Source organism: Podarcis filfolensis (assembly GCF_964270895.1).
Source record: "Podarcis filfolensis genome assembly, chromosome: 14".
In the NCBI taxonomy this organism is placed as follows: domain Eukaryota; kingdom Metazoa; phylum Chordata; class Lepidosauria; order Squamata; family Lacertidae; genus Podarcis; species Podarcis filfolensis.
In genome coordinates this window covers 44,373,935-44,400,235 of record NC_139616.1, presented here as the reverse complement: position 1 = coordinate 44,400,235, position 26,301 = coordinate 44,373,935, and the positions used below count along the sequence as shown (strand labels likewise).

At 47.1% G+C, this 26,301-nt stretch overlaps 2 protein-coding genes and 1 long non-coding RNA gene across 3 annotated transcripts in view; 1 reads left to right on the top strand and 2 right to left on the bottom strand.

The window, feature by feature from the left end:
• Positions 1-26,301, bottom strand: part of LOC310749103 (myosin-11) — a 1,537,435-nt gene that overhangs the window by 1,037,346 nt on the left and 473,788 nt on the right. The gene's annotated exons all lie outside the window — the stretch shown is intronic.
• On the bottom strand, positions 1,988-23,643 carry TEKT5 (tektin 5). Its single transcript, XM_083585779.1, has 7 exons — positions 23,004-23,643; positions 17,598-17,681; positions 16,046-16,116; positions 15,248-15,391; positions 14,330-14,552; positions 6,507-6,661; positions 1,988-2,375 (listed from the first exon to the last, which is right to left on the bottom strand). The coding sequence occupies exons 1-7, from the start codon at positions 23,568-23,570 to the stop codon at positions 2,159-2,161; spliced, it is 1,461 nt and encodes a 486-aa protein (XP_083441905.1). The 5' UTR covers positions 23,571-23,643; the 3' UTR covers positions 1,988-2,158.
• Positions 13,435-24,789, top strand: LOC310749309. Its single transcript, XR_014541556.1, has 3 exons — positions 13,435-13,618; positions 15,445-15,590; positions 23,999-24,789. It is a non-coding gene; the product is annotated as an uncharacterized lncRNA (long non-coding RNA).

The window sequence follows — 26,301 nt, the reverse complement described above, 5'->3', positions numbered from 1 at the left end:
GGAAAACAGCATAGGTGACTTTAATATTAATAAATGTCATCCATGATTTTTTCCCCTTTAATGTCAACTTTACCCCCAATAATTCCTGTCTCCGTGCTGAGTAATAGTACTGCATTTTTCGCTCTGTAGGATGCACTTTTCCCCCTCCAAAAACTAAGGGGAAATGTGTATGCATCCTATGGAGCGAATGCAGGCTCCTTGGCTTCAGCAATAGCAACGCGAAGCTTCCCAAGCGCAGAGAGAGCGCTCCCTCCGCGCTCTGGAGGCTTCGCGTTGCTTTCGCTGAAGCCTGGAGAGCGAGAGGCACCGACCTCTCACACCGACCCCTCTCGCTCTCCAGGCTTCAGGGATAGCCGCCTGAAGCCTGTGGAGCGCAGCGCGAGTTCCCGCTGCGCTCCGCAGGCTTCAGGTTCCTTTCGCTGAAGCCACGAGAGCAAGACTCTCCTGGCTTCAGCAGAGAGGGAGAGCTGTGCAGCGCCCCTTCAGCCAAGCGGGAGGAGAAATGGAAGGGGCTCCGTTTCTCCTGCCACTTCGCTGAAGGGGCGCTGAGCAGAGGGGGGGGGATTTTTTTTTCTTGTTCTCCCCCTCTAAATCAAGGTGCGTCCTGTGGTCCAGTGCGTCCTATAGAGCGAAAAATACGGTAAGTTCTTCCATCCGTGTCCATATGAGATCACATTAAAATATTCAATTTCCAAATGTTCCACAATTCTTTTCTTGCTATATATATTCGCACCCAGTTCAGGATCATCTGGAAGGCCAAAGGTCCCCCATCTCTGGACTGTGATCTGGAAGACCAGCATCCAAATCTCGACTTAGAGATGAAGCTCATTGGATAGCCTTAGGCCAATCGCTGCTCACATCCAAACCATCCATTTAAAGCGCATGGCGTCCTCCCCAAAGAATGCTGGGAACTGTAGTTTTGTCAAGGGTGATGGAATTCCATCTCTGTGCGGGGCAAACTACAGCCCCCAGAACTCTTTGAGGGAAGCAATGCACTTTAAATGTATGTTGTGGATATAACCACCGTCTCTCAACCTAACCTACCTCGCAGGTTTGTTGCGAGGATGGAAATGAGAGCGGAAAAACCACGAACACTGCCTTGATCTTCTTGGAGGAAAGGAGGGGTAGAAATGTAATAATACAACAAAGGACTCGGCTATAAAGCTGCAAATGTAACATTTTAAGTATGTTTTGAGTGTATTATACAAATGTTTCCTTCTTTCTTTCGCCAACTCTCATAGCCAAGTAAGATTGTCTTCCATGTAAACGGTCTTAACAGTGAGTCTGTAAGTGACTGTGGAGGCCAGTTCTGGATCCACACATCCTTCCACAGTGGGGGCAGAGGTTTCCGGGTGGGAGTTGAACACAGTGAGGGTTTGCCAAACGTTATACAAATGTGACACTAGATGGTGATGGTGAGTTAATGGCAAATTCAATATACAGTGGTACCTCGGTTTTCGAACGTAATCCATCTCGGAAGACCGTACGAGTTCCGAAACGTTGAAAAACCGAAGCGCAAAGGGCAATCTGCAAATTTAATAGAGAAAATTGAGGAAAAACCTGGCGGTACCTCAGCAGAAGCCATTCAACTTCCAAGGTGTGTTCAAAACTGGAAAAATTTACTTCCGGGTTTACGAGTTCTGAAACATTCATCAATGGAGATGTTCAAGAACCAAGGTACCACTGTATATTTTTTAAACTCTGTTTAAAAAAGGATTTTCACAGCAATATGTGTCTAGATTCCACCAAAATAAGCAAATAAAAAAATGAAGCTGGGACTTCAAAAATCTGCACCACACAGGCGGCATGTCCCAAATGCGCTTTCCTTGAGCAAAGAGCCCTGAAGTTGAGGTGGCAGGTGGGCTTGCCAGGACAGAAAGGTGAGCCCCAGTGCCCAATTCTTTCCCAGGATGCATTGCATGGACTGTAGCTCCTCCCACAGCAAGAGACCCCCGAGCAACAAAAACCTGCAACCCTTTCTCTCCGATTTGGTTTCTCTTATGCTTTATTGCCATCCAATTTCTTTCCTTTGTTTTTTTCCTTTGTCAAGTTGGCCATCAGAACAAACAAAGAAAATAAAATAGCAATGAAACGAGCAGAACGTTCTCCCATCATTTGCAAACCTTTTATGTCAGAGCAGAGGTCGCTGGAAGAAAGCTCAGGTGTAGCCGACCAGGCGAGGGGTGCTGGGAAAGGTCTTCCTCATCCCCATGCACTTCTCCTTGTCGATGAAAAGGGAGTTGGCCTTCACCAGCAGGTCGTGCTCCAGTTTGGACTTGTTGAGGATGAGCAGCTGGAGGGTGTCATGAGCTTCGCGCAGGCGCAGTTTCAGAGTCTGCAGCGTGTCGTCGATGGTGAAAACCTCGTTCACCAGCCTGAAACGGGGTTGGGGTTGGGGGGACACAGATACTCTGTTAACGGAGAAATCTGAGGTCTCCCTTGGACAAAAAAAACCAAGGACACCAGCCAGGATTACCAGAGCAAAACAGCAGCCAGTAGGCTTGGTCTTTATTGAAGACTGTCGCGACAGGACTCCCACCTGCCACAAGGTGGAACAAGATGGAAGCCGCGAACAAAAGAGAACCCAAACTTTTATTAGCTGCTCATCCCCATGTTACACCCCCCAAACTACATCACTAATACATCATGGTTACATCATGAAAGGGGAGGTCTGGTGGCAGTAATCTCAGCATCCTGGACCCTGCCCCATGGTTCTCCTTGCCCTCCACAAAAGAGATATTTACATTTCCCTGTTTCCCAGCCAAGTTAATCACACCCTTTTGTCTTCATCTGGGTTTGTTATATATATATGTTGGATGCTGCCTGGAGTGGCTGGGGCAATCCAGTCAGGTGGGTGGGGTATGAACAGTAAAATCACCACCACCATAACAACCAGTGCTTTTTTCAGGGGAAAAGGTGCCAGTATTCACCATGCAGTTGTTCCAGTAAGTGCCACACTTTTAACATTTGGGGAGGAAAAAGGTACTGCTACTGCGTGCCCTTGAATACCCCCAGAAAAAAAGCACTGTTGATGATGATTGAATAGGATGCCCCTATTTTCATCAGAGAAATCTTGGAGGATATATAATGATGATGATATAGTCATACCTTGGTTTTCAAACCATTTAGTTCTCGAACGTTTTGGCTCCCAAACGCCGCAAACCCAGAAGTGAGTGTTCCGGTCTGCGAACTATTTTTGGAAGCTGAACGTCCAACGGGCTTCCGATTGGCTGCAGGACCTTCCTGCAGCCAATCAGAAGCCACGCTTTCGTTTCCGCATGTTTTCGAAGTGGAACGGACTTCCGGAACGGATTCCATTTGACTTCCGAGGTACCACTGTAATTATAATAATAATTACATTATATCTTCCAACAGATATAAAAGCACTGTAAAATCTTTTTTATATCTGTTGGAAGCCACAGATGAGTGCCATGCAACTATTATTATTGTTGTTGTTCTTGTTCTTGTTATTTCTGAAACCCTGGAGAGCTGCTGCCAGTCCGTGTAGACAATACTGAGCTAGCTGGACCAAAGCTCAATATAACAAGCCTGCTTGCTGTGTTCCTATTGTGTGCTGGTGTGACACTCCTTTTCTTCTCTCTCTCTCTCTCTCTCTCTCTCTCTCTTTTGTCCCTGCTCTTGCAGAGGACAGAGCAGATTCCGTGTTTGCAAGCTCTGCTATAAAACCCCTTTGATGCTTAGCCAGATCCTGTAAAACACTTTGTGCTGCTGGAGATGTTATCACTCCCACCCACTGAGGCTCATACAGGTGCACTAGGAAAAGATGAGTCAACCCTTTTTTTCTTTTCGGAGGGTGAGGGCGGCTTCGAAAAAACGATTTCGGCAAACAGCTTCTCCGACCCTTAACATGATAGCCGCCAGCGCCTGGTGTCAAAACATCCTGTGTCTCCCAACTTTATGAGAAGGGAAAACAGGGTGGGGAGGCACACCGGGCCCCTTTGTGGCTAGAAAAAAAGCAAAGAGCAATGGAACAGAAGCCTTGCAGAAACATAGGGCATGGTTAGCCAACGTGGTGCCCTTCATATATCATTGGATTCCAAACCCCATCAGCTCCAACCAGCAAGGCCAATGGTCAGGGATGATGAGAGATGCAGTCTACAACAGTCACATCCATGCCAAAGCAGAGGATTTCTCCCACAACAAAGAATCCTGGGAACTGTAGTTTGCTGAGGGTGCCCCCTGGGAACCGTAGTTCTGTGAGGAGCAAAGTATAGTCCACAACACTATTCTATGATGCTATGAAATGCACAGAGGAACACTCATGGTGCTATCGGGGCAGTCGTACACGATCACCCCTTCAATACTATTTATTTATATTTATTGATAAAGATCTTTATATACCTCTATGTCATGCAAAATATATCAAGGCAGTTTACAGCAATCGTAAAATTGTACAATAAACATCATAAAGAAGGTTTAAAGCAGACATTAATTAGCCATTGTGAAAGGGTGTATTAATTGCCTGCACTGGCCTGGCAGAATATAAAAGCTCTCAACAGGTGTTGAAAAGTTGGCAGAGAAGGCCGGCTCCTGCACCTGCAAAAGTTTTGGGAAATCACACGACTTCATTTCAACTCCTGCTGAAGTCCCATAACTTTTAATTCCGCAAATGTTCTGGTTTATTCACATTCCACTTTTGTTACGCTATAGCTCATCCAGACAGTAATAATGTACCGTATTTTTCGCTCCATAGGACGCACTGGCCCATAGGACGCATCAAGTTTTTTGGGGGGGAAATAAAGGAAAAAAAATTTATTCCCCCCCCCAGGCGCTTGTGGTGCTGGCAGCGGGGAGAAGCGCTCTTCTCCCCGCAGCCCGCCTTCAGACCAGGTCCGGGAACAGCGGGGAGACGCTTGCGGGGCAGGCGGGGAGACGCTTGCGGGGCAGCTTGCGGGGCAGGCAGCGGGGAGAAGCGCTCTTCTCCCTGCTGCCCGCCCTCAGACCAGGTCCGGGGACAGCGGGGAGACGCGCTGCACCTCCCCGCTGTCCCCGGAGCTTGCGGGGCAGGCAGCGGGGAGAAGCGCTCTTCTCCCTGCTGCCCGCCCTCAGACCAGGTCCGGGGACAGCGGGAAGACGCGCTGCGCCTCCCCGCTGTCCCCGGAGCTTGCGGGGCAGGCAGCGGGGAGAAGCGCTCTTCTCCCTGCTGCCCGCCCTCAGACCAGGTCCGGGGACAGCGGGGAGACGCGCTGCACCTCCCCGCTGTCCCCGGAGCTTGCGAGGCAGGCAGCGGGGACTCCCCTCTCACTCTGCAGGCTTCAGCGAAAGCCTGCATTCGCCCTATAGGACGCACACACATTTCCCCTTCATTTTTGGAGGGGAAAAAGTGCGTCCTATAGAGCGAAAAATACGGTACTTGCATTGTGGAAGCGTCGTGTAACAAACATAATGCAGAATAAATCAACCATTGTTATTGGGCCCATCCACACTCCCGTTTATCCCATGATTTCTTAGCCAGGGGTCCAAGTTCTTCTTTCTTTTGGTCCTGCCACTTTCCCTGGGAAAACCCACGGCGTACTGCTGAATTGGAACAAATCAGGTTTCTTGCATATTGGCATTTGTTGCAATTTAGCCATAAACCATGGGAAAGCAGTGGGACAAAAATAGCTCCTCTCGGACAAGAAATCACAGGACAAACAGCAGTGTGGACGGGCCCATTGCGTCAAAAGCATCTTGCATAATACTCCTGCGATAAAGCAGTTGGGTGATGGGGTCCTTAAAGGTAAAGGGACCCCTGACCATTAGGTCCAGTCGTGACCGACTCTGGGGTTGTGGCGCTCATCTTGCTTTACTGGCCAAGGGAGCCGGCGTTTGTCCGCAGACAGCTTCCGGGTCATGTGGCCAGCATGACAAAGCCGCTTCTGGTTAACCAGAGCAGCGCACGTAAACGCCGTTTACCTTCCTGCCGGAGCGGTACCTATTTATCTACTTGCACTTTGACGTGCTTTCGAACTGCTAGGTTGGCAGGAGCAGGGACTGAGCATCGGGAGCTCACCCCATCACAGGGATTCGAACCGCCAACCTTCTGATCGGCAAGTCCTAGGCTCTGTGGTTTAACCCATAGTGCCACCCGAGTCCCTTTAGTCATGTAAAAAGATGTCTAGGAGACTTGGCTTGGGGACCACCAACTGGTTTGAACACTTCTACCAGCACTGTGTTTCTCAAACATGGGTCTCTAGCTATTGTTGGACTACAGTTTCCCATCATCCCTGACCACAGCTCCTGCTAGCTAGGGATGATAGGAGTTGTAGTCCCACAAAAGGTGGAGGGGACCCAAGTTTGAGAAACGCTGATTGCAGAATTCCATCTTGCAGAAATAGAAAGCAAAGGGAGCTCAAAGACGGCATCCAAACCAACTCCCCGAATCCTGTAGCACTAATAATCCTTGATGCGTTCTGCATCAACAGCAAATAGATCTGGAATGCGGTAGGCCTTCAGGCAGCAATATCTGGAGGGTGGGAGATGAGTGGGGGGGGGGGCTCACTCACTTGTACTGGGGTACGTCCCGGCACAACTCCATATTTGGCCGCCATGTTCGGGCTTCAAGGCGTGTCTGGGCCACCTTGAGTGGGCTCTCCTTAGCCATTATGGCTCTTTCCAGCAACATTATTGTATTTTCTGTCTGAAAGATTTCTTGCAGTGTCTGAAAGGAGGAGGAGGAGAAGAAAATGGTATGGTTGTTATTAAGTTGTGGGCGAACATATCAGACGACACAGCGATTCTTCAGACAGCTCTTGTTTATTCACAGGCCAGAACAGAACTGAACTGAAGGGTTCAGCCAGCCCGCTTATATAGAGCTCCACTACAACGCAACAGTAACAACTTTCTGTAACTATCCAATCACTGAACGTCACTTTCAATTCCTTATTTGCATATGTGGACCTGAGTGAAAACTATCTACAGTATCCCCCTGCTGGCCCAGGGTGAGAACTTCAGTACATAACAGTTCTCTCCCCCCCCCCCCGTGCTTGCTGCCTCCTTGACTGATGCGACTTTCTCCACCGTCCTCTGGTGTCAGGCTTCAGGGAATCTGATCCCTCCCACAGTGGCAGCCAAGAAGCAGATAAACGAGAAGAGTTCTTACCGAGTGTTTTATTCAATATTCACAGAGAGACGTGGAAATGCCACCTCTCTTAGACAATGGTGTTGTTCCAGGTAAAGTCCCACCCCTTCTGTCTCTCCTATTCCACATCACCCCTGTGCTGGCTGAACTGTGCTTCTGCCTTTGAGCTTTCTGTTCTCCTACTCTCAATGCCCGCCTGGTCCTGGGAGAGTAGGGGGTCAGGAATGCTTTCTAAAGACACTGAGTCTGTCAGCTTCCTCTCCTCTGATGTTTCTTCTTCTTCCTGCTGTTCCTCTCCCAATATTTCCCAGCTTCTCCCCTCTGCAGCCTCTGAGCTTTGACCTTCTGCAAACCACTGTTGTTGTTGTTGTTTTAGAGCACAAATTTTATTAATTTAAAAAGACTACCAGCTTTTAGTACAGTTCCATGCAGTGGTTTCAGTTTAGGTGTACAGCAACAGACAATGTCATAAAGAACAAAGTTTAGTCAGTTAAAGGGAAAGATTGCAGAGGAGGATTGTGGGTTTTTTTGCAAGAGTAAGAAGAAAACAAGATGAACTAGGGAATGCATCAAGTTTTGTTTAAATCACAGTTCTCCAGAGCTTTTGCTTTAGTTTAAACAAAACTTATACAACCATACATTGTAACATTATGTTAGGGAAAATAGGGGAAAACACTATGGAAAACACTTGTTGAGAATTCTGACTGGAATGCAAACCACTGCTGTAAATCTACTGTATTGTTCGCTCCATAAGACGTACTTTTCCCCTCTTAAAATCTAAGGGGAAATGTCTGTGCATCTTATGGAGCGAATGTGTGGTCCCTGGGGCTGGGGGGGGGGGAGCCAGGCTTCCCCTGCCAGCCCCGACCTGCTCTTTGGGGCTGGGAGTGTAGGAAACCCAGGCTTCCCCCGCCAGCCACACAAGCTCCTGAGCAGCTCTGGGGTAGCCCGCGAAGCCTCCGCAGGGCAGCGGGGATCCTTCATCCCGCTGCCCTGGGGAGGCTTCGCGCGGCTATCCCTGGCTTTTGCGGGAGGTGGGGGAAGGGACAGAGCGAGGCTCTCTCACTTCCCCCACCTCCCTCAAAAGCCCCAAGAGCAGCTATTTTTTTCTTGAACCCCCCCCCCAAAAAAGTAGGTGCACCTTATGGTCAGATGCGCCTTATGGAGCGAAAAATACGGTATACTGTCCTCCTCTTCTTGGGAAGGTTCAGGAGGAGGGCTGGGGCTGTCTCCACCATTACTCCTAAGTCCAGTCCCTGACATCTGGGCCCATTCAAATGGAATGTATTTCCTTCTTAGGGCTTCTTTGGAAAGAAATGTGCCTGGGGGAATGGGGGCGGGAGAATACAGTGGTACCTTGGTTCTCGGATGGCTTAGTTGTCAAACAAATCGGCTCTCGAACGCCGCAAACCCAGAAGTAAGTGTTTCGAGTGTTTTTTTGGAAGGCGAACATCCAACGCGGTTTCTGCTTGAGTGCAGGAAGCTCCTACAGCCAATAAGAAGCTGCGCCTTGGTTTTTGAATGGTTTCAGGAGTTGAATGGAATCCCGGAACGGATTAAGTTTGAGAACCAAGGTACTACTGTAAATCGGAATGGGAAATCTGCGTGGATGTTCTTAGGACCTTCCAATAAGATGGCAACAACCACGGCAGCATTAATCAAACCCTCCAACTTTTAGTTAAGTTTTATGGTTTTAGCTCCACTGTTTAAGATGTTTTTAAACGTTCTACGGCTTAGGCTTACTGCTGCACCACACTCCCCTCCTTATTTTACTCAATGGTCAACGTCACTGCAAAATTCAAGGAAATACAAGTTTCAAAAGGCAGCTGTGTTTTGGTTCAAACTCAGGCGAGTTTGGCAGATTTGACATGTCAACCGCATCAGATCTCTCCCCCATCCCTAATTCAGAATTGCATACATGTCCGCTTTTTGGGCCCTCTGGCAAAGGGCCGATTTGTTCCCCTGGGGCTTCTGCAAGAGACCTTCCTGCCAGATGTTGCCCCCAGAGGAAGAGGATAACTGATAATGCAGGCAGGAATCTCCTCCCTTGGCAGCCTCCGAAACAAAATATTGTTCGAACCTTTAAGTGAACTCCCAAACCAAACACTGCCTCGTCTTTTTAACCCACAACTAGGAGCTTAATAGTATGTTTGGTTTTAAGGTCATCCTGCCTTCCTGGCTGCTGTCTCCTGTCTTCTTCCTTTTTTCCGCTTTAAAAGTATAATTAAGAAGCTGGAAGAAGCTGCGAGAGGGACAGGGGCTTGTCTCTACAGAGCAACTACTTTTCACACCTGGCAGAAACTTGCTACAAGTGGCTTTGGATCGCACACTGTGATTTACACATTGGTCCAGATTAAACTCGCATCACTTGAAAGGACTTGAACGGATTGGTGGGGAAAGTCACCAGATTGTATTGCACCAAACTACATCATTTTGTGGCTATTTTCCAAGAATTAGGAAGCAAATCTCTCTCTCTCTCTCTCTCACTCACTCACACACACACACACACACAAGCACACACTCCAGAGGCTGGGTGGAGATCAGTTCATAGATATAGCTGCCAAACCGTACACCCATCTCTTGCAGAGAATAAAGTACAAGTCTGCCCTCTGGCATCCTTCACCATTTGTGCAAATCTCCACCACCGCACGTCCATCGTAGGCAGGGACAAAGTGCGCCTTGCACTCAAATTTTTTGGTAATGCCCCTCGTTTTAAAATATTCTGCAATGGGTGAGTGCAGCATATTTCATTAAGGTGTGCACCCAGGGTATTTTATTTATTTATTTTATTTCAATGAAGTAAGAAGGGAGGTCGGAAAACGACAAGACGAGCAAGAAAGAGGTGGGGGACGATGACAAACAAAGCAACCAGAACAAGAGGGGTCAAGAAGCCAAAACAGAAGATTTTAAACTTCAGAGAGAAAAAAGCTGTGCCAAGATTTCCAGAGGCAGGGCAGATCTGGAGAGGGTTGAGGGTGCAATGCCTCTTTCTCCTCCTCCTGTCTTTGCTTGTGCATCTCAAAAGCAACTTCTCGCCCCCAAATATCTCTCTCACAAACGGTGGCCAAGGGAGCTCAGATGGAGACAGAGCCATGAGGCAGAGAGAGGTGCAGGCAGAAGAAAAAGGCTGGAATGGATCTGTAGCTTCTGCCTGTGGAGAAGGCAGACACCTTCCTTTCTGCCTGCCACTGCTGGAGCCGCCAATCACCCCACCCCTGTTTCCAGCAGCTTTCCTCTCTCTCTCTCTCTCTCTCTCTCTCTCTCTCTCTCTCTCTCTCTCTCTCGTTCTGTTGTTCCCCACCTCCTGTACACAAGTGTTCACCTTATACAAAATTCCACACAGAGCAAGAACTGCGGCGTCATGCATACACAAAAGGGGTGCGTCTCAGTGTGAATAAGGAACCACCTAGCAAATTTGGCATTCAATTTGGGTGGCTAAAATGTGTCAAGTGGTATTCAAGATGAGGGAGGTTAAAGAATGCTGCAGGCCTGGGCTCTCCCACTCCCGACAATCCCTGGCGTTGTTGTTTCAACTGTGCTATTTTTTGTTAATTGTTTTTAAGAGAACAATGACTGTAGCAACTGTGAAATTAAAAACAAAATACATAAATATATCCACCAGTGTTAGAGTGCATGCATCTTGCTTGGTGATTCTATATATTGTCTCATTAAATGGGCTTGTTATGCATAAAAGATCATCTTCGTATTCATGGCATACAGATTGCAGAGGCAATTTGCGCCAAAGTGTCTCTCCTGAATGGCACCTGTCGCGCTTTGACTCTGAATTCATGCTTTCTCACTTCCAGTTCATCGAGATGCATTTAATTTTTTGCACCACGTTTGCAGAGAGGTTACACAGCATCCACAGTTTCTGCGACATCTGTCCTGATTTGTTTGAACCCTCTCCCTCCTGCACACGAAAACGTTCTTTAAAATGGAAAAGGTTGGGTTTTTTTTTAATGCGGAGAGATACTCATTAAATATAGGTATTAAGAGTCAATATTGGGTGACACAAGATGATCAAAGATCTGGAAACCAAGCCTTATGACTTTATGCTAGAGAGTGCTGGGTATGTTTAGCCTGGAAAAGAGAAGACTGAGAGGTGACATGATAGCTATCTTCAAATATATGAAGAGCAATTGCATGGAAGGTGGAGCAAGTCTATTTTCTGTTGGATGGCCATCTGTCAGGAATGCTTTAGCTGTGATTCCTGCATTGCAGAGGGTGGAAATAGATGACTGATGGGGTCTCTTCCAACTCCACAGTCCTACAATTCTACAATGCTGTGTCTTTGCCTTGGAGCCAGTGCGGTGTAGTGGTTAAAAGCGGTGGACTCGTAATCTGGTGAACCGGGTTCACATCCCCGCTCCTCCACATGCAGCTGCTGGGTGACCTTGGGCTAGTCACACTTCTCTGAAGTCTCTCAGCCTCACTCACCTCACAGAGTGTTTGTTGTGGGGGAGGAAGGGAAAGGAGATTGTGACCCACTTTGAGACTCCTTAAAGGTAAAGGGACCCCTGACCATTAGGTCCAGTCGCGGACGACTCTGGGGTTGTAGCACTCATCTCGCTTTATTGGCCAAGGGAGCCGGCGTACAGCTTCCGGGTCATGTGGCCAACATGACTAAGCCACTTCTTAAAAAGTAGAGACATCACCTTGCCAACAAAGGTCCGTATAGTTAAAGCTATGGTTTTCCCAGTAGTGATGTATGGAAGTGAGAGCTGGACCATAAAGAAGGCTGATCGCCAAAGAATTGATGCTTTTGAATTCTGGCGCTGGAGGAGACTCTTGAGAGTCCCATGGACTGCAAGATGATCAAACCTCTCCATTCTGAAGGAAATCAGCCCTGAGTGCTCACTGGAAGGACAGATCATGAAGCTGAGGTTGCAATACTTTGGCCACCTCATGAGAAGGAAAAGACCCTGATGTTGGGAAAGATGGAGGGCACAAGGAAAAGGGCACGACAGAGGACGAGATGGTTGGATGGGTGTTCTTGAAGCTACCAGCATGAGTTTGACCAAACTGCGGGAGGCAGTGGAAGACAGGAGTGCCTGGCATGCTCTGGTCCATGGGGTCACGAAGAGTCGGACACGACTAAATGACTAAACAACAACAAGCCACTTCTGGCGATCCAGAGCAGCTCACGGAAATGCCGTTGACCTTCCCGCCAGAGCGGTACCTATTTATCTACTTGCACTTTGATGTGCTTTCGAATTGCTAGGTTGGCAGGAGCAGGGACCGAGCAACGGGAGCTCACCTTGTTACGGGGATTCGAACCGCTGACCTTCTGATCGGCAAGTCCTAGGCTCTGTGGTTTAACCCACAGCACCACCTGTGTCCCCTGAGACTCCTTAGGGTAGTGATAAAGTGGGATATCAAATCCAAATTCTTATTCTTCTTCTCTTCTTGGAGCAACAGCACCAGAATCATGGCCAATATTGAACAAGTTTTACTTGAAAGCAGCAATTCACTGTCACACTGTCACAATTCACTGAGCCTGGACAGCTCGGTTGGTTAGAAGCATGGTGCCGATAACATCAAGGATGTAAGTTCGATCCCTGTAAGGATCTGCTGCGTTTTCCTGCATTGCAGGGGGTTGCACTAGATGAGCCCCAGGGTCCCTTCCAATTCTTTTTTTAAAAAATAAATTCATTTATTTGGTTTTTCAAATTAAAGTTTTACAATCACATATCCAACATACATCATAAAAACAAGATTCCAAAGAAACTCCTGGACTTCCCTCTTCCCCTTTGTGGGTCCTATTGTTAGTCATTTCCTCCTGCATCTTTTGTAATAATCCAAATCTTTTACATCTCCATTATATCCAAAATTCACCATTAAACTACGAGCGTTATTCCAACCCTACTAACAATTTTAACTGTTTACAATGATTTTTAAGATAAATGATAAATTTCCCCCATTCCTTATTAAAATTTTGGTCTTCCTGATTTCTGATTCTTCTGGTCGTTTTGGCCATTTTGGCATAATCCGGCAACTTAATCTGCCATTCTTCTCTGGTCTTTATCTTCTTTCCATCTCTGGGCCAATAACATCCACAGAGCCATGGCCGCATACATAAATAATCTTTTCTGCTCCATTGAGATTTCGATACATTGGGATTTTTGGGTCCCTTCCAATTCTATGTGCCTCCTCTCCCATACGGAGAGCAAAGACGGAGAAAGGAAATGATTGCCGGACCTCCTTTTCATGTCATGCCCAACCTTAGTGGGGCTTGCCACGTTTCCCGTGCTCATGCCTTTTATGACTGCCCATTGTTGGGTCTTGTCCGGGTTCTGTGGCATGGTGACATCACAGCACAACTTGGGTGGTCTACACATCCCTGAGCTGAGGAATCCACAAGGCCAGCTCACTCGACTGAAAGGATGGCACCCACCATGCCAAGTGTAGCAGCCTTCAAAAGTTATCATCTAGGACAGCTGCCCCCCACTGCAAGATGGTAGGAGAATCCTTGCTCATGGCCCTCAAGGGCTTTTTGGGTGGCCCTCGCCAGGCTTCGTGCTGCCTACCCAAAGCCCGGTAAGTGAGTCCTAGAGTCTTCCCTCCTCCTTCCCAAAACCTAGTTAGAGTTTGCCCAGCTAGGGAAAAGAGGTGGGAGAGCTCTCTTCTTCTTCTTCTTCTTCTTCTTCTTCTTCTTCTTCTTCTTCTTCTTCTTCTTCTTCTTCTTCTATCACTTGTAGCTAAGTAAAATTGTCTTCCATGAACATGGTCTTAACGGTGAGTCCGTAAGTGACTGTGGAGGCCAATTCTGGACCCACACGTGCTTCCACAGTGGGGACATAGGTTTCTGGGCAGGAGTTGATCATAGTGAGGGTTTGCCCAGTGTGCCTTCCTCTTGGCACGTTTCTCCCTTGCATCCTGAGTTTGAGCGTCTTCAAAGCTCATGACACCTTTGGTAAAGCCTCTTCTCCAATTGGAGCGCTCGCAGGCCAGTTGTCAGCATTTATACTACATTTCTACAGGAGGTGTGTTTATACAGCTAGGGAAAAGAGGTGGGAGAGCTCTAGGACCACCAAAACAAAGGATCTTAGCAGGTGGGCAGTTTCATATTGGGAAATATTGGCGGTATTCACTGGTTTGGTTTCCATTCTGGACCCAGGAGGAAGGAGGGAACACAGGCAATTTCCACTCCTGCCTCCATTTCCACCTGAAGTCTCTTCCATCCCCAGGACTCAGCAGAGCAGTCTCTGCCTTACCCGCCCAGCCTCTTGAAGACCAGCGCCCTCCTACCTTGGCCAGCTGTGCCTGCAGCTGGTTCTTGGAGTCCGCTATTTCCGAAATGCGGGCGTCGAAGGCCAAATTCGTGTTTGTCCACTGCCTCCACATATCGTCAGAAGTGGTTTCCAGGGTGTGGTCCGCTTCGCTGCAGAGGGTGGCTGTGTTGGCACGTGCGTTCTGTGAATACCGGATGTTGTCATCGCTAAACTTGGCCCACGTTTCAGGGACCGTCACTCTGCAAGGTATAAGAACCTGGGTTACTGCGAAAAACCAGCATGATGTCCTGTGTTCCAGGGTGCTGTGGGACACTATGCAAAATTAATTGCGCACTTTTTTTTTAAAAAAAGAAATTTATACAGTGGTACCTCGGGTTACGGACGCTTCAGGTTACATACGCTTCAGGTTACAGACTCCGCTAACCCAGAAATATTACCTCGGGTTAAGAACTTTGCTTCAGGATGAGAACAGAAATCGTGCTCCGGCGGCCGGGCGGCAGCAGGAGGCCCCATTAGCTAAAGTGGTGCTTCAGGTTAAGAACAGTTTCTGGTTAAGGACAGACCTCCGGAACGAATTAAGTGCTTAACCCAAGGTACCACTGTATATCCATGACATCATGGCACCATACAATTTGTAATTATACAAAAGGATTTTGTATAAAAATTTCTGCATGTTCAAAGGCCAAATTCACAAACACACTAAGTGCATCCACTCGGAAGCAAAAATGTTGTAGTCTCCCCCCTCTGAAGCTTTGCTTTGTACAATAGGTACAACTGCTCGTCTTTGGAAATCCAGGAAGTTTACTTTCTGCTTATTAGGACTTCTTCCACACCTGGATTTTAGGAGGTGTGGGCTTGGTGTCTGTCATATACCCAACATGCTCAATATCCCACTCTAGTAATGGATATTATAAGCAGAGTGCCCCAGACTTACGTTCCATCTATTTTTTCCACTCCGTGGTAGAAATTGATGCTGTCGGAAGTGTTCCTCAGGTTATAGCACTTCTCATCGATGAAATGGGCCGAGTTCTTGTCTCCAAGGTCCCTCTCGAGAGCATGTTGGGCATCTCTGTTAACACTATGTAGGAGGACGAGGATTTCTGTTATAGCAGCACATTTACAATTTTAAAGCATTTTGCAGGTGACAATGGGCAAGAAAGAAGAAGTCTTGGAAATTCCATTTCCATATTCAAAAACCGTGAAAACAAGCTGTGGATTTTGGCCTAAAATATGGGCGGAATGACACCTGTGCCTTTTACCGGGCAGAAGCTGAACAGGTAAGGAAGATTCATCCATATTATTGCCAGTAAATGCCTTACCTGTTGGATTTCTGCCTGCTGCTAAAGTTACAGAAACCCTATCGGGGCGTGGGGTTAAAGGAAAACCCAGTAGTACCAACAATTATGCTGCTTCTTTTTTTAGCAGCGGGGAAACTTTTGCCGTTCCTCCCTTTGAGAGCTGGGTGTGACTTCCTGGGTAGTGTTGTGAATTCTGGGTCCATTCCAGATGGCCGGGCAACCCAGGAAGGTTAAAGGGCTTTTGTTGTTGAGAACTGCCAAGAGACCTGATGGCCATCCTTTGGAGAACTACACACTAAAAGAGGATTTCTCGAGGCAAAGGCTGCTGAGTTCTAACGGTGGCTGAGACATCGCAAATGAACGGGGTGCCCAATTCACCGGTCGCCTTTAAAGGCCATGTATATTTTTTGTGTGTGTGTGTTTAAAAAACTTACTTAATTTGTTGTTCAATCCTTTCTGCAAGCTTCCTCATTCTTTCTTGGCATGCTCTGATCAGATCAACCTCCTGTAACGGAAAATAGACACCTGTTGTCATTGATCCTGCAAAAATGGAGGCTGAAAGAGCATCCTTTATCGGACATTCTCAACATCCACCAAGCCTCCTTGCCCTTCCCATTGTTGCTGTTGTTTGGTTGGGATGTTGTTGCTTTCTTGGGGAGAAGGCTTGCCTGGTTTTTTAGGTCTGTGTTTGGTTTCCTTCCCAGGCTGCAGATGTCTTGCCTGTGCTTTCAAGGGAGTATGTTGAGCATCCGTGTTTTGTGGTACCCATGATAGTTTTGTTCATTTCCAAATTTGGCCCCAGACCCCAGAAAACTGGGGACCAGTGAGCAATGGGAACGTGCACAGATTTCTGGTTGCATTCTGCTTCTCGTACTACAAAAGTTGCTCCCCACACGTCTTCCTCAATAGGGATCTTAGCACGAATGAGTGATTTACTGAAAGCTGGTCACAAAATTCCTGAACCAGGCAGTTTGATTCTACGGCTTTAGGCTTGAATTGAGACAAAGGATTCCTCTCCCACTACAGCATCAAGGCAGCAAAAGAAGTTTAAAGACATCTGCCACCTTGAACATCTTAGTAGGATAGAAATGCAATCATAATAAATGCCCATTGAGGGAGGATAGCACATCTCAAATGTGATAAAATGAGTCCTAGTTCTCCATCCATAAATCTATTTGTCCTTAAATTAAGGTGCTTTTTTAAATTTGTTTTGATTTTTGCTTTAATGCACTAACATAATTATAAATTTTATGTCAGTTTGGGTTTGGGCCAGTTTTCCTAAACTTGTTTCTGGCGTGAAAATAGCATAATGCTGAAAGGAATCTAACGCAGCTAAACTTTAGACTTCTGAGTAACAATGCACAAAATCCCCCTACCCCCCCCCAAAAAAAGGAATTTAAATGCACTTTGGGGATAGCTTTAAAACCTGGCCCTGGCCCTTCCCAATGTACACCTGTGATGTACATCTCTTGAGCTTTATAAAAATAAAAATATTAAGAAACACAACTATCTCCTATGTACTATAATCTGGCTTTAGGTTCAAATTGTGCTTGGTTTATGCATATGATTTATTATCATATGAATTTTGGACCTTAGGTCTTCTCTGCCACCAGATCGCGGTTCCCAGGTCTTAAGATGCAAGACTCTAGCATTTCTGGTGTTTGACGACAAGTGTCAACGCAGCATGACCACATGCCAACAAAACAAAAAGCCATAAATCACAAGCCATAATTGTTTTGGGCTTACTCCTAAAGCCCCTGATCCACTTGCACAGGATTCATGAATCCGCTTGCGGGTCATTGACCCAGAGGCTGGGAAATGCTGCTCTGAAATTTCAGGTCAAACTTGGACTTCCCTGAGCAAGATAGAGAGCCAAGGGAGAATCCAAGAAATGGGTTTTATCAAGAAAACGGAAACATGTCTTGAGAGCTATTTCTGGCTACCTTCTGCAAACTCATTTCACAAAGCCAGCAAGGCTTGCTGTACCTGGATGAGATTCTTTTCCACGTCATCATGGACCAAGTCGATGCCCATCCGTTTCTCCCGATTGTATAAGCATTCCAAAGCCACCTGAAAGCAGACAAGAAAACCAGGGTATCTGAAGAAGTGTGCATGCACACGAAAGCTCATACCAAGAACTAACTCAGTTGGTCTTTAAGGTGCTACTGGAAGGAAAAAAATTTTTTTTGAAGAAAACCAGGGGTTCAGGTAACTCCTTCAGAGGGGTAAAGACTAATAGTGAGTCTTTGGAAAAACACGGCAAGGTGTTTTTATTTTCCGCGTTCGATCTCCTAATAGAGGAAGAAAACTGTTCCAAATATATCTGCGAATGCTTAACCTGTAACTAAAACATGTGGATGAATGGATGTTTGTTTGTTGCTAGGACCCAAAGCGCTGGATGATCAAAATGGCAATTAGGAGACCCATTAGCGGCTAAATTACTGGACCTTTTTTCTTTCTCTGGGTCAGCCTAAGGACACACAAGGAATTCAATTTTTTGTGAATTTTGACACAAAAACTATTTGATCCACACTTCCCCAAACTAAGGTGTAGATCAGCGCTGAGGCTGCAAGCCTAACCCTACTTACATGGGAGTAAGCCCCATCAATGAGACTTATTACTCAGCAGATAGATATGGTTGGTATTGCACTGCTAGTTATCCACTGACTTTCACACTTCCTGGATGCCCCAATGCTGCTGTCATCTCAAAAAAAAAGAATCAAAATGTGTATTTTCCAAGGAGATACCTTTTAAAAATTATATTTAAATACTTGTCTACATGCATTCCCCCCCCCACACACACTGAAAATTCACAGATTAATGTACGTTTTCCTCTTCCATATCTGGCCTTATTATTAAGTGCTGATGCTTAGGGAAGATTTGTACGTCTTCAAGTTTGTCCAACTGAATGCCTAAGCTGCAGACATTACGGGCACTTCAGCCATCAGTCAGCAATCAGATCTCCACGTTTCCATATCAGTTTGCAATTCATTTGTTTCAAAAGGTCCTCATGAGAATTCATCAGTGTTGTGGGTATGAATATCTCCTAATCGCCATATTATTTTTTGTACAAAATTTTGCCTAATGCACAGATTTTTGTGAAACAATTCCCCCTAATACGAATTTTTGTATGCTGTTTTTGCCAAACAACACCCCAGCCCAAATACTTGAATGTCCTTGAAGAAGATGCATCAGATTCCCCTCCCAGAAGACAGCAGTATTGTTTCATCCAATCACAGCACATGGCACAAAGTTGTGGATGTGGAAGGAAAAAAACTAAAAGGAGATTTCAGTGGCGTAGCAACCCCCACTGGCACCCGGGGCAAACCAAAGTTGTTCAGCTTTTGGGTGAAAATCAAAGTGGATCAGCTTCTTTTAGGACAGCCGCCGATTTCAGGGATGCACAACACACCCAACAACCACTGGGCCACCCTCAAGCTCCCCTGCCCCCCAGAATCCCAACCCCCAACGCACAGTACAGACTTCTGTGCCTCCCTATGACCCCTCCCTTCCAGTGTGGACCACCACCCACACACCCTGGGCTCGCTACACTACTGGAAACTTTCCACATCTGCCTCTAGACCCCTGTCAGGCTTGAAAGGGAAATGCAACCCGTCTTGGCTGCTCTACCCAAAAGAAAACTGAGCCGCATCTATTTGAAAAGCGAGACTAGTACACCACCTTGTGGCCAGTTTTAGACTCAAAGCAAGACCGGACTAGCAAGAGTCAGGGCAAGGGTGCCATCAGCCTTAACCGCTGCACGTCACTGTTCAACAAAGCCTGCCATTTACTCTCTAAATTTTGGGACCTGTGTGTTGTGTGCACTTTTCTACAGCTTAAGGGAAGCTCGCACGCTTTTTTGTTCCGAAACCAAAGGTTCTCAACAGTCAGGTTAAAGAAGTGATCCTCAAGCGCACAGATAAAGCATCTGGCAAGGCCCCATGGGGCTGTCTTTGAAGACAGTTCGGAAACCGCCCTTCAGTCGTCCTCGCTCAGGGCTTCTGGCGACAGGGCTGGTTAAGTGAATCTCGCCCATTTTCTTCTGTGTGCCCCCAATATTATTTGTCGTTCTCGCTGCAACAACCTGAGGGTGCAGTCCAAACCTACACCCACCCACAGTGGTACTTTATGAAGCAGCAGAGCAGAGAGGGGTCAGTAAGATTGCTTCGGGAGTCTGGAGCTGGCACAGCAAATGGGCCCAAATCGGTGTCCGACGCTGTCGCTCAGTGGCAGGGAGATTGGTCCAAGATCCCACAGATCTCAGGCTGGTCCAGCCCCACACCCCATCTGGGGGCTATACTGGGCCCATCACCTCCTGGCAAATAGAAGGGGAAGAAATGGAGGCAATGAGAGATTTTACTTTCTTGGGCTCCATGATCACTGCAGACGGTGACAGCAGTCACGAAATTAAAAGACCCCTGCTTCTTGGGAGAAAAGCAATGACAAACCTAGACAGCATCTTAAAAAGCAGAGACATCACCTTGCCAATAAAGGTCCGTATAGTTAAAGCTATGGTTTTCCCAGTAGTGATGTATGGAAGTGAGAGCTGGACCATAAAGAAGGCTGATCACCAAAGAATTGAGGCTTTTGAATTATGGTGCTGGAGGAGACTCTTGAGAGTCCCATGGACTGCAAGAAGATCAAACCTCTCCATTCTGAAGGAAATCAGCCCTGAGTGCTCACTGGAAGGACAGATCCTGAAGCTGAGGCTCCAATACTTTGGCCATCTCATGAGAAGAGAAGACTCCCCGGAAAAGACCCTGATGCTGGGAAAGATTGAGGGCACAAAGAGAAGGGGATGACGGAGGACGAGATGGTTGGACAGTGTTCTCGAAGCTACAAACATGAGTCTGACCAAACTGCAGGAGGCAGTGGAAGACAGGAGTGCCTGGCGTGCTCTGGTCCATGGGGTCACAGAGAGTCGGACACAACTAAACAACAACAACATATATATATGTGTGTGTGTGTGTGTGTGTGTGTGTGTAAAACATTTTCAACATAACAAATTATCAAAACAAATTCTCTTCCTTGTTCCCCCCCCCCCATTTTTTTCCCTGCCAAGGAGTCCAGTTCATTTTGTTGTCTTTTTAAGTAATCTGTAAAAAGTTCCCATTCTTCTTTAAAGTCGCAGTTGTCCTTATCTCGCAATTTGTATGTCAGTTACGCCAGTTCTGCATAGTCCATCAATTTCTCTTGCCACTGTTCTTTCGTCGGGGTTTCTTCATTCTTCCAACCTTGTGCTATCAAGACTCTTGCCACTGTTGTAGCACCATCTGGGGGCTTTCTGCCAGCTACCACTGGTGTGCTCCCTGTTCTCAGCATTCCTGCCCACCGGGACATTTTGCAGACGAAGGGGAAAGTGAGATCTCGCTCCGTGGGTGGCAGAAAGCCAGCTTAGTTGGAGGAACACTCAGTTCAAATCTCCCCCTTGCCCAGTGCAAAGTGGGTCTGGGGTGCTGTGTTAAAGGTAAAGGTAAAGGGACCCCTGACCATTAGGTCCGGTCGTGACCAACTCTGGGGTTGCAGCGCTCATCTGCTTTACTGGCCGAGGGAGCCGGCGTACAGCTTCTAGGTCATGTGGCCAGCATGACTAAGCCGCTTCTGGCGAACCAGAGCAGCACACGCAAACATCGTTTGCCTTCCTGCCGGAGCGGTACCTATTTATCTACTTGCACTTTGACGTGCTTTCGAACTGCTAGGTTGGCAGGAGCAGGGACCGAGCAACAGGAGCTCACCCCGTCACGGAGATTCGAATCACCGACCTTCTGATCGCCAAGTCCTAGGCTCTGTGGTTTAACCCACGTGACTACAAATGGCTTTGTCTCAGTGGACCTGTTCTGGATGGTGTTCTTAAATAAGATTTGACTGCAGTTGTTTGTGACCATCTAGATCAGGCAATACCAACTCTATAGAGACTGAGATCTGCCAGTATAATAAAACTGGCAGTGCCTATTGTCATTGCCCATAGTTCTTGAGCTTTTTTTAGGGAAAGACACCAGAGTTGTTGTTGCGTTTTTTGGGGGGCACTCCCTCCTTTCACCACTTGCCGCCAGCGCAGCAAATACAACCTTTCTAAGCAGCGGCGGAGTGGTGTGCCACAATCACTAAGGAGAAACCAGGTGATCACTTTTATTATTCCTGCAGTCCACCGGGAGCACCACAGCAATCTACAGGTTCGACATTGCTGATTTAGATCATTGCTTTTAGATTATTATTATTAGTGGTATGGTGGTTTCTTACTCATACTTGATTTGTTGGTTATCTCTTTTCTGCTGATTGCCTTGATTGCGGTTTTATGGAAAGGTATCAGAACATTGGAAACGAGCAGTGCTATTTTTCTAGAAAAAGAGGTGACAGAATTCACCATGCGCAGCCTCCCTTTTTCTCTTACAATGGCAATGGCACCCATCTGAGAGGTACCGGGACTGAGTTCCAGTGAGTTCTGGCTGAAATAAAGCCCTGGAAACAAGCAATCAATTACAGTACTCCCAAGGACTTGAAGCATGACTGTCGTTTTGAAGATCTGGGAGTCGTGCTGTTTTGATATTAGAAACAAGAAACGGTTCTATTAAGGGAGGGAAGGCGGACCACCACTTTGGTCACAGAGGTTGCCCAAGAGAAAGCCAAATGGCTTCTCAGCACAGTTGCATACCAAACTAAGAGTGTTAAAGTTAAGAACACTCCTGTTGTTCAGCCCAGACCCTGAGATCCAGCTCCAAGGGCCTTCTGGAAGTTCCCTCACTGTGAGAAGTGAGGTTACAGGGAACCAGGCACAGGGCCTTCTCGATGGTGGCACCCGCCTTGTGGAATGCCCTCCCGTCAAAGAAAGAGCCAATGATACAACCTTCTGTAGACATCTGAAGGCAGCCCTGTATAGGGAAGATTTTAATGTTTCATGTTTTACTGTGTTTTCATATATGCTGGAAGCCGCCCAGAGTGACTGGGGCAATCCAGTCAGACAGATAAAGGTAAAGGGACCCCTGACCATTAGGTCCAGTCGTGGCCGACTCTGGGGTTGCTGTACTCATCTTGCTTTATTGGCCGAGGGAGCCGGCGTACAGCTTCCGGGTCATGTGGCCAGCATGACTAAGCTGCTTCTGGCGAACCAGAGCAGCGCACGGAAACGCCGTTTACCTTCCCGCCGGAGTGATACCTATTTATCTACTTGCACTTTGACGTGCTTTCGAACTGCTACGTTGGCAGGAGCAGGGACCGAGCAACGGGAGCTCACCCCGTCGTGGGGATTTGAACCGCCAACCTTCTGATCAGCAAGTCCTAGGCTCTGTGGTTTAACCCACAGTGCCACCTGCGTCTCTTCCAGTCAGATAGGCAGGGTACAAATAATAAAATCATTATTATTATTATTATACCTGGACCACCCTCAGCACCCACCTGCAGTGGCCCCTGGGCTTCATCCGCAGCACATTCCAGGCGCCTCTTGGCTGTGTCCAACATACGGGTGTCGGACAGCAGCCGTTCGAGTTCATAGGTCAGCTCGGACCTCCAGAAATTGATGTCCGCTAGCCTCTGCCCGATATTCTTCCCGGAGTCTTCCTGCTGCTGCCGTGTCAGCTGGTCTTTGTCCTGAACCAGCCTCCCGGTGTCAGCATTCAGCCTCCCGGCCCAGTGCCGGTAAGCCTCCGAGCCCTTGATCTGGAGCTGGTTGGCTTTGTACCAGTCGTGGGGGCTGTAGCGAGCGTACAAGGAGGACCGCACCGACGGCAGGATGGTGGGAGGCCGCAGTGGGGCACAGAGGCGCCCCGCTCCCTCATCGTTGGGCCTGAAGGCAGACACTTTGTAGAACAAGCTGGGGCGCCATGAGTTCAGGTAGCGGTAGCCTGGCAGGTAATAAGACTGGTAGCTGTCCTGGCTGATGCTGGTTGGGGCCACCTCTGGAAGCAAGCAACTCTTCCGAGGTCCGCAGTAGCTGGCAGTCTGGGTAGTGCCAAGGAACTCCATCTAACTCCCTGAACCAGCCACTCAACCTTGCTTGGAGGTCAGGAGCATGAGACAAGGCAGAGGCTGCTGCCCCCTGCACTGTGACTCAGTGACGGTGTCACAGAAGATTAGTGAGGGCATCGTGGCCCCAGCAAAGGGGTCTTTTCAGGCTCACTCAGCCTGCCTGTTTTGTTTCCTAAAAACATATGTATCTTTAAAAAAGCAAACAAACCCAAACCAGAAATGGCAACTCTAAACATGGGGCGATAAGGTCTGGTGTGGTGTAATCATTACAAGTGTGTCTAGTGTGCAAGAAAGCCACTCCTGGATCAAATATTTTTTGGGGGGGTGGCTGGGTTAAAATCAGTCAGGGACTGTGCTGAGGTGGGCTGCACAGATGAGGAATGGTGGGAGCCTCCCCCTGAATTCAGGATCCTGAATTTTCCCAGGAGCGATGGGAGAGTATAGATTTGGAACAATGGTTCGCAGAGGGACATAGTTCAGAAGACAAATGTTGGGAATAACTGGCTGGTGAACAGCTAGGAGGAGAAGAACCGGGAGTGAGAGTGTTAATGGACTCCAGTTCACTGGAAAGTATGCAGTCGATGGGTCCAAGGTCACGAGATTAGATAAAGTAGCTGCACAGAAGGCAAAGTGGTTGCGAGATCAGCTTGGAAGACGAGGAAGTGATGAGGGTGACTCGGGGGGGGAAGAGGGTGTAAACCTTAACTGGGAGCACCTTTACTCCGAGAATGGACTCTTTGTTCTTTCACTGTGATAATTAAAATCTCTTTAAATGGTAAGAGACTATTTTTGCTTTGTTCTACTTATCCACGGCCAACGGGAGGGAGCCGCTTTCCCAAAACCTGACATTACCATAATCTAGCCGTATCTGGATCGGAACTGGGGGCAAAGCCGAGTTAGCAGTCAGGGCTACAACGTTCCATTTTATCTTGGCTTGATATGGGCTGAAGGAGCCCACACTTGAGAGATCTAGCATTTTTACATATGTTTGCATATGCAACAGACCTGAAAAGCAGCACATGGTTTGAGATCGATGACACGGCGCCAGGCATGCGCACTGTGAGGAAATGCATTTGACCACTGACAAAAAAAAAAAGCTAGCCTTTATTTTAGGAAAAAGAAAAAGGAAGAGAAACCTAGCGGCCGACCCAAATCGCTGGCATTTGACACAAACATTATGGTAACACACTGAGTAAATGCCAGGAAATTGCATCTCTCCCCACCTCCTCTTCCAAATAAAAGCTAATTTTTCATCAGCAAAGTTAGATGCAACAGCAATATTTTCTCTGAGCATGCATGCGTGGCCATGTGTCACTGAGCTCAGCCCATGTGCTGTTTCACAGGTCTGCTGCATATGCAAACATATGTTTTTGAAAAAACCTATGTTAAAAAGTATTGAGGCTTTTTACAATCAAGCGGGATATAAATCTTGTGAGATGAAATAAAATGCTATGTGTAGATTTGCACTGATTGTCACATATCTGCAACAGCAGGGGGGAAACCGACCCAAGTTCAGCCCACACCAGCCAGGAGAAAATGGAAACCATGGACAGTGCTAGCTCTGCCCCCGATTTCCTTCCAAGTACTATTATATTTAACATCTCAAAACCTACGCAAGCTCGAAACCAGAAATGTCAATTCTAAACATAAGGCAATAAGGTCACATGATAGAGAGCTGGTGGTATAACATGCTGATTAAATGTGCAAAAAAAGTCCTTCCTGGTTTAAATATTTCCAAGTCTCTGTGTTTACCATAACTTTTGGGGTAAATGCCAGGAATTTGGGTAAGCTGCTGGATTGGTCAGTGCCGGATTTACGTATGAGGTAAACAAGCTATAGCTTAGGGCCCCACTCTCTTGAAAAAACAAAACAAAACCTGGATGTACATTTCCAAAATGTAAGATAAAAATATTTTTTTAAAAAAAACCTACATACATTGTGTTGTGTAGGCTCCTATGATGTAAGTAATGGGCCCCACCTGCTAGCTTGCTCCCTCAAATATCACTGGTTTGCTCATTTCTATATATAGGGTGCCTACATTCTGCATGTGAAAATGGCTTTAGATACCTATTAGGTCCATAAATCACCATATAGCATATATTCAACACAGAAAAACAGCGACAATTTGTTGTTGACAAAGGACAGCTGGACATATAAAGGGCCCCATTACCTTCAGTAGTTTAGGGCCTCATCAAACCTCAATCTGGCCCTGGGTGTGCTGCATGTGTGAATGCTGCCTGTGGATTTGCACCCATTGCCACAGACCTGCAAACAAACACTCCACGCTGGATCTCCCAAGGATCCTTCAGCCTGTATCAAGCCAAGATCAAATGGAAACTTATAGCCATGAATGCTGTAACTCCGCTTGCCCCAGTTCCTATCCAGACACCACCATATTTATTAAAAAAAACAAAACCCTGAAACCCCACACTCGAAACAGAAACGTCTGCTCTGTGTGTGTTTATTTGATTTGATCTTTTATCACAAAGCCACACAATAAAACGCACCAAACGAAACTGCTATGAATGTAAAGCAAAAAAAAAAAAAAACAGGATGAAAGCGATGGAAAACTGTTATGTACTGAGTTGAATAGGATCCAAACTGCAGCAGTCTGATTGGTCCTAGAACAATAGGATCCAAAAGGCAGCAGTCTGATTGGTCCTAGAACAATAGGATCCAAAAGGCAGCAGTCTGATTGGTCCTAGAACAATGCAGCAGTATGATTGGT

Excerpts from the sequence above, each read along its gene's own strand:
- TEKT5 (XM_083585779.1), bottom strand. The coding sequence starts at position 23,570 with ATGGAGTTCCTTGGCACTACCCAGACTGCCAGCTACTGCGGACCTCGG. Across the intron at positions 17,682-23,003 it reads AAGCCCAGGGGCCACTGCAG|GTGGCTTTGGAATGCTTATA; the intron begins GTGGGTGCTGAG and ends GTCTGCTTTCAG. Across the intron at positions 6,662-14,329 it reads TGCAGGCACAGCTGGCCAAG|ACACTGCAAGAAATCTTTCA; the intron begins GTAGGAGGGCGC and ends TCCTCCTTTCAG.